The sequence below is a fragment of the Protobothrops mucrosquamatus genome, unplaced genomic scaffold (assembly GCF_001527695.2).
Source record: "Protobothrops mucrosquamatus isolate PMUCROS unplaced genomic scaffold, P.Mucros_1.0 scaffold1329, whole genome shotgun sequence".
NCBI classification, from domain to species: Eukaryota; Metazoa; Chordata; class Lepidosauria; order Squamata; family Viperidae; genus Protobothrops; species Protobothrops mucrosquamatus.
Window position 1 is genome coordinate 589,964 of NW_015387528.1, and position 7,447 is coordinate 597,410.

The 7,447-nt window shown below is 46.5% G+C and overlaps 2 protein-coding genes across 2 annotated transcripts in view; one reads left to right on the top strand and one right to left on the bottom strand.

The window, feature by feature from the left end:
• The window catches only part of CLSTN1 (calsyntenin 1), a 37,716-nt gene extending 36,069 nt beyond the window's left edge, over window positions 1–1,647 (top strand). Inside the window, exons 17-18 of the mRNA XM_015821418.1 lie at window positions 861–1,045; window positions 1,447–1,647. Of these exons, the coding sequence (XP_015676904.1) occupies window positions 861–1,045; window positions 1,447–1,647 (386 nt within the window). The remainder of the gene's footprint in view (window positions 1–860; window positions 1,046–1,446) is intronic.
• Window positions 1,648–4,163: 2,516 nt separating this feature from the next.
• PIK3CD (phosphatidylinositol-4,5-bisphosphate 3-kinase catalytic subunit delta) overlaps window positions 4,164–7,447 on the bottom strand; it is a 24,888-nt gene continuing 21,604 nt past the window's right edge. The window contains exons 17-21 of the mRNA XM_015821419.1: window positions 7,356–7,446; window positions 6,629–6,752; window positions 6,143–6,288; window positions 5,678–5,810; window positions 4,164–5,032 (exon numbers count right to left, since the gene is read on the bottom strand). Of these exons, the coding sequence (XP_015676905.1) occupies window positions 4,895–5,032; window positions 5,678–5,810; window positions 6,143–6,288; window positions 6,629–6,752; window positions 7,356–7,446 (632 nt within the window). The 3' untranslated portion in view covers window positions 4,164–4,894. The remainder of the gene's footprint in view (window positions 5,033–5,677; window positions 5,811–6,142; window positions 6,289–6,628; window positions 6,753–7,355; window position 7,447) is intronic.

Genomic DNA, 7,447 nt, shown 5'->3' on the forward strand with positions numbered 1-7,447 from the left:
GGATTAGTTTGTGAGCCAGTACGTTCTTGGTCAGTCAATGGCTACGCTCGCGTCAAGACTGGAAAATGGAACCAGGACGGGGCGTGACAACTTTGGCTGACTTGATCTGATTGGGCAGGAATACAGTCTCCACCCATTCTGTGGATCCTCCATCTCCGTGCTGAGAAAAGGCGTTCAGGTAAGACAACGCCCCTTTTGTGAAGTGTTTGTGTCATGTGTCTTAAGGACAAATTGATTGGAAGATGTGAACCATGACCCCAAAAAAGGGTGGGAGGGAAATGTTTAGAATTACATGCATAGCGGAAAAGGAACCAGTCCTAAGCATAATGTCATGTGTCTGAGTAACGAAACACTTAAAAGGACTTTCAGGCATTTTTTCTCCTAAAAGCATTTATTTTAAGATTAGTACATCAGCACGGCATGGTGGAATGCTTAGGACTGGTTCCTTTTCCGCTATGCATGTAATTCTAAACATTTCCCTCCCACCCTTTTTGGGGGTCACGGTTCACATCTTCCAATCAACTTGGAAGATGTGATTTACATCCGGTTTCTTTTCCCCTTCTGCCTGGTTTAACTATAAGAATGCCAGACAGCTCTGCATATTGTCAAAGCAAGAATATACAGTATTTGCAGCGTTGACATTTGGACTTCTGTGTAAATATACCAGCTGGGAACTAGATCCCCGGTATGTGAGTTAGCCCGTTCTGCTGCTCTGCTAACACCCCTGTAAAATCTGCTCCCCCAGATCCGTTGCCTCAAACTACCCTTCCCCAGAACAGGTTAAAAAAAAAAATGCATTGCTGTGCTTCCCGTCCTCCAGTTAAACCTGACTAACCTCTTCTGAACATTCTGGTCCCCAGTGGTTCCCAGCACCGCCACAGTGGTGATCGTGGTGTGCATCAGCTTCCTGGTTTTCATGATCATCCTGGGGGTCTTCCGGATCCGAGCGGCCCACCAGCGGACGATGCGGGACCAGGACTCCGGGAAGGAGAACGAGATGGACTGGGACGATTCTGCCTTGACCATCACGGTGAACCCCATGGAGGTAAGGCCTCTGGGTTGAGACCTCGGCTCGATAACTCTCATTACAACTTTGAGTTGTGTTTATTGGGGCTGTCGTGGGTGGGCCCGGGATTTCAGTCCCACCTTTTTGAGGTGAGCTCGGGGGCCTTTGTGTTAAAAAGCAGCATTAAGCCTATTTGACAGTTTCCACGACACGCACACCACCCCCTTTCACCCAAAATATCTCTTAGTGGTGCTCTTTCCGCTCTTTCTCCCGCAGTCTTTTCTGTTCTCCCCCTAGCTCTTGAGAATCGCTCTCCGATGAGACTTGAATCTCAGGATGGGACTAGAGAGAAGGCGAACGTCCCCCTGGGGTTCTCTCTTAAGGTGCCCCCCCGATCAGGAGACCCCTTCGAGAGACTTAACTGTTTCTCCGTTTCCCAGACCTACGAGGACCAGCACAGCAGCGAGGAGGAAGAGGAGGAGGAGGAAGAAAGCGAAGACGGGGGCGAGGAAGACGACATCACCAGCGCCGAATCGGAGAGCAGCGAGGAGGAGGAGGAGGGGGGCGAGCAGGAGGAGGACCCCCAGCACGCCAACCGGCAGCAGCAGTTGGAGTGGGATGACTCGACCCTGCCCTACTGAGCCCCCCCTCCCACGCTCCCTGCTCGCCTTTTTCGTTTCGTTCTCTTGATCCAGAGGACGCCAGGACAGACCCCTTCCCTTCCTTTCAGAGTTCCCCCGAAGGGGGGCCCGACAGCCGCCCGGCCCCCCAAAACGTTGGCCAGTCTCCCTTCCCTCCCAACCCTCTCCCCTTCGTGTGTCGGGCATATCCGTTCCCAATTCCCTGCCTGTAGAAATGTAGCTAGCACCTCTCCTCTTTCGGTTGCCCTCCCCACCCCCCACCTCCAGTGACTGGATTCTGCTGGTTTTCCTATTTTATTTTATTTTTAAACTTGCAAGGCCTTGCCTTGTGCTTTCTTCTGCTCCCGGTCATCTCCCTCCAGGGCCCTTCCCCATTTCCAAATACGGGTGGCTCTTAAAGCAGCCGCCCTGTTGTTTTTCTCCCGGCTTGCTGAGGAGGCTGCTTTAATGATCCGCGGGGAAGGCGCGTCTTCTCAACCCTTCTCAAAACATGCCCAGCGCTAATGCTTTTCCCCTTCCGCTTTTTCTCCCCTTTAGACTTTTTTTTTTAACTTTAAATATATATTTTTTAAATTTTTCAGCCTGGGGCTGCCCACTTCCTCCTCCTCCTCCTCCCCCCTCCCTTTGCACCTCCTTTTCCGGGACGCGAGGGGGCGAAAGCCAGAAAACACCCCCTCCCCGCTCGTTCGTTGACTTGAGAGCTAACTTTTTTTTTTTGTTTTAATTTAGTCTTTTTCTTAAAAAACAAAAACACACACAAAAAACACCCCACCCTTGGTTTGATTTTTAGCTGATTTTCGGTTGTCCCGGGTTCTCCTCCTCGCGACGGTTTTCCAACTCTCTCTCTCTTTTTCTCCCCTCTCCTTCCCAACCTCTAGTTGCATGTGTAAAATGGCAGGACGGGGTCCAATATGTAGGAGACTTAACAGACTTTTTAATATTTTGTAAATACGTCGGAACTATGTAATTATGTCACTTGTGGTAGTGAAAAACATGGCTGGGCTAGGGAGGGGAGGGGAGGGAGACGACCGCGCTGAGGTTTTTTTTAAAAAAAACCCACGATGACGATGAAGAATCAATCACGAAGCATGACATAAGCAGCGATTTAAGGTTTGGTTTTTTTCCAGAATTCCTAAGGACAGGTTTTAAAGTAGTGCAGAGAAATGAAACGACGACTGGAGGCGATGGGACTCGACTGCAAATTTCATACGAGGTCTGTGGATGGGTTCTTCGTCCCTTTTTAAAAACAAATAAAATAAATATATATATTTTTTTCTTTCCGAAGGGAAAAAGAAAAAGAAAAAAGGAAGGTGGCTTTTAACACTTATAAAGGCACCTTCTCTGGCCACCTTCGGACCCAACTCCGTTCGTATCCTCGGAGGCTTATGTGGCTTTAGCTCCTGTTGTTATTTTTATTTTTATTTTATTTTTATTTTTTGAAAGCAGATTGCACCCAGGAGCCCAGCCCGCCCTTTAAACCTGGTTCCTCTTTGGGTTTACACTACACTACTTCTCAGGAGTTGAGCCAAATGCAGGCCAGATCCAGAAAGTTCTGCGGTCCAAATTTACCTCAGCTGCTGAGGGAGGTTTCTGTTTTCGCGTCATTCCTCTTTTTAAAAAAAAACAAACACACACACACTCCTATTCATTCCTGTAGCTACAACAACACTAACTTGAAATGTTAGCTTATTTTTATTTTTATTGGGGGGAGGGGGGGAAAGTGGGAGGGGGGGGTCTTTTGTTCACCCCGAACAGATGTGGCTCTTCCTTCCTCTAAAGCTTATCGCATCAACATTCCAGATAACGTTTGAAGAGTGATCCAAGNTCCAGTCTCTTCTTAAAAACTTCCAGTGTTGGAGCATTCACCGCTTCTGGAGGCAGGTTGTTCCACTGGTTAATTGTTCTAACTGTCAGGAAGTTTCTCCTTAGTTCTAAGTTCTAAGTCGTACTCAAATAATTGCCAGTCTATCTCTTATTTAAACTTTAAAATAAAGTTTTCCTCCTTGTTCCAAGGTTTGTTCCAATTAATATCCTTTCACCCCACCATCATAAAAAAAAATTGGTACAAGAAAAAAACAACACCCCCCACCCCCAAAGCTTTATATCAGGGCCTTGTTTTTTCTGGTTTTCCCATTTTTTCCTTCCCTGTTGCTTTTTCGACTGTCGGTTTTTATTTTTTATTTTTTAACTTTTCTTGCACTAATAAGAGAAATCTTCCCTTGATAAGTTGAGAACTCCCCAACAACCGCATTCACACCCAAAATCATGGCTTGGCGTGTTGTGTGAACCGATGCAAAGGTGGCAGATGGTTTTCCTGCTTCCACGTAGATCCAGCCTCAGCATCTGGAAAAAGTGTATCTGGTAGAAGAGGCTCTACTTTCCGCATTTCCTTCCCATTTGACATCTCGACGCTAATAAAAAGGACTAGTTGACTAATCTCAGGCTTTGGAATTCTTGGGAAATAAACCCCAGCAGAAACAAACATTGTCCAAAGTTAACTGGTAAAAACAAATGTGAATTTATTGAAAAGCTGGCTTTTAAAAAAAAAGGAAAGGGTTATCGGTAAGGGGCCAGGTTTGTTTATTCTTTTGGGTTTTTTTTTTTTTATAAAGACAATGTAATCTGTAGCTTTGGACGAGAGAGGTAACTGAAAGTTCGTAAGGACATTTCTGCATCCGACAAACCAGGATGAGTGTTATCCTCAACCATCCACCTCCTGCCAAAAACTTCACTTCTCAACCAAGGGCTCCTCTTTCAAAAGACCGTTCCTGGCCTCGCAAGACCCGGAATTTGGGATTCGACGTTTTGTGCAAAAACCAACATGTTTCGTGAGAAAGTCCCATCTCTTCATAAAGAGGCCAGCTCTTTGGAGGGATCACCGGAGCCCTCGAAAACTTACAACTTCCTCAGCTCAACCAGTGAGTGAGTCAAGTACCTCTGAGCAGTATAAAATACGAATCTCACACACATACACACACACCCACATATAACACATATATGCACATCATCAAACCGCGCAGTTGCCCCAATGGTGCCACTGTTCCTCATCCTTGCCCCAGGCCATCACCCGCTTGGCAGAGGACTTATCTCCAGGGACTTTCCAAGCAGGACATCTTGCAATACAAGCTTCCACATCTGGGCAGCTTAAAACGGTCCAGCCTGTTTCATGCAAGGTGTGGAAGGCCCAGCTGCTCCATCCTGAGAGCTGGGAAGGAAGACTCTTGGGAGTGGGGGAGACAAGGGTCCCCTACTGACGGTTATCCTTGGAGACGTTATGGGCCAGCCAGTTGACTTTGGTCTTCCAGCTCTCCCGCAGGGCCTCATTGAATTTAAGCTGGAATTGCTTCCGGGCCTCGTCGTCCGTCTTCCCCAGTGCCAACGAGTCCTGAAAGGTATAAATGTGAACTTAGGGAAAAAAAGCTCTGAACAGCAGTCTTGTTTAACAACAATTTGGGGGCTCCGTTGTATTCATAAGTTGAGGACCACCAGTACATGCAATTCAAAGAGTGAGAGATGGCTGCATATTTCCATCTACAACCTGTTTTGGGTGTTTGCATCCACCTAGAACAGGGGTCTTCAAACTTGGCCCTGTGATGACTTGTGGACTTCAACTCCCAGAATTCCTCAGCTGAGGAATTCTGGGAGTTGAAGTCCACAAGTCATAAAAGGGCCCAGTTTGAAGACCCCTGGTATAGACTCTCCTGTTTGAGCAAGGAGTTGGGCTAGATGTCCTCCAAGGTGTCTCTTTATATTCTAGCTCAGGGGTCTTCAAACGTGGCCCTTTGATGACTTGTGGACTTCAACTCCCAGAATTCCTCAGCCAGCGTGCACGCTGGCCGAGGAATTCTGGGAGTTGAAGTCCACAAGTCATCAAAGGGCCAAGTTTGAAGACCCCTGACCCTAGAATGTTCCCAAACCATGAGATGCTCCCTCCATCTTCGTGGTGTCCATGGATTCTCGCGATGGACTTCACGGTCCAGCCCAAATCTGGAAGCTGTGGTTGCGAACCCACTCAAAAACATCTCCTCACCTTGAGATACTGGATGTCCTTAGAGCAACTCAACTCTGGCAAGCCAGCAGCTTTCATCAAGGAGAAAAGATGTAAGAAGAGAAGGCCGTGGCCTCGGAGGATCATGTAAGCCGTTTCACAGTAGTCTCTGAATCTGAGAAGGAAAAAGGACAAATGGGGTGGGAGGTGTTAAACGTTGCTTCCCAGGCTGAGAAAGATTTGGGAGATAAACTGCCAGCTGTAAGTTGAATGGAACTGAACTTTATTTGGCCAAAGTCTGATTCGACACACAAGGAATTTGTGTCCGGTACAGAAGCACTCTGCAAAGCAACAGAATACTCATCGTACCAATAAAAGGGGAGAATAAAGAAGACCATAAGAAGGATAAATAATATTACACCCACACTAAATGGCTAAAATATACACAGACCACTGCAGAGGTGAGGAGCCCTGGTTGAAACCAACAAGGCTCCATCCCACGCTTACCGTTCAAACTTCTCGCTGTTGCTGGTTTTCCCCTGCTGGATCACGTGGACAAAGTCGTAGGTCAGAATGAAAGGGACCCGCTCGCGGTTGATCCCAAATTTGGTCTTGAAGTTTCCCAGAAAATGGCCGAAATCAATATGGAACAACTGCAGCGGGATGTTGAAGGGAAGGAAGTGAAAAAAAAGTTCAAATTCTCAGTTGCAAATCCAGCAGCGGTTTTATTTATTTTTTTAAAAAAGCAGCAGGTGTATAAAAGATCTCCGAATCAAAACTGTATGTAATATTTAGAAACAAAGCAAGGCGATTTACAATGCTGGGCGTCGCAATATGAATAAACTGCACAACTTAAGACAGTAATTAACCAGCTCGTTGAATTTTTGGATTGCAAAATAATAATCTATTATATCCATTAATCTAACCTAGCTTCTTTTATGGAATAAAAAGGGAATTGACGAGGCAGCTCAGTTGTTATGATCCCCAAAGTACCTGGCCATTTTCTCGCACCATGATGTTGTCGCTGTGACGGTCTCCAATCCCCAACACGTATGTAGCAACACAATATCCAGCACATGAAAGGGTGAATTCCTCAATGGCTTGCTCCAGAGCATCACTACACAAGAGAGGAGAACAAGCTGCTGAAGGAACGCCGACTCGCCCCTTGCGAGGCAGCATAAAAACTCACCCAGTGGTGCCCTTTCAAAGCAGCCACAGCCCCAAAAAAACCAAGATCAAATTCCTATCCCCACAAGATGATGTTTCTCTTCCTCGCTTAAATCCGTTTTAAGCTGTGCTGTCCTCAAATTTTTAAGAAAGACAATTCATTTAGTTAAGTATCTGAAGACCTCAGAAACATCATGAGAAGATCTACTTAGAGTCATTGAGGATCTGGGTGCTTGAGACCAGCCAGTCAGAAGCATGTCCATTTTCCATAAGATCTACCCTTCTACTCCTTACAGCTAGATGAGTTGAGTAGACAATTGACAAGGGACAGGGACCTTTTGTTGAGTAACCTTCATCCACCCAGTCTCATCTTCATAGTCTTCTCAAGCCACAGTTCGTTTAGGCTTTGAGGACCACCTTTTTATTCTAAGCCTCAAGATCTGAGTCTCCATTCCGGCATTGGCCATGCTAGCTGAGATTTTTTGGGAGTTGTAGTCCCAGCCTATCTGGAAGGCATGGGGGATGTACTAAAGAGGGCCTCCTTAGAACATACCCAGGATTTTTGGATTTCAGCCAATTCAAGAGGGCATCCTTGTTGAAAGCGGCGGTGGCTGCCATGTTGCTCTTGTTGAGTTGGATGTTGGC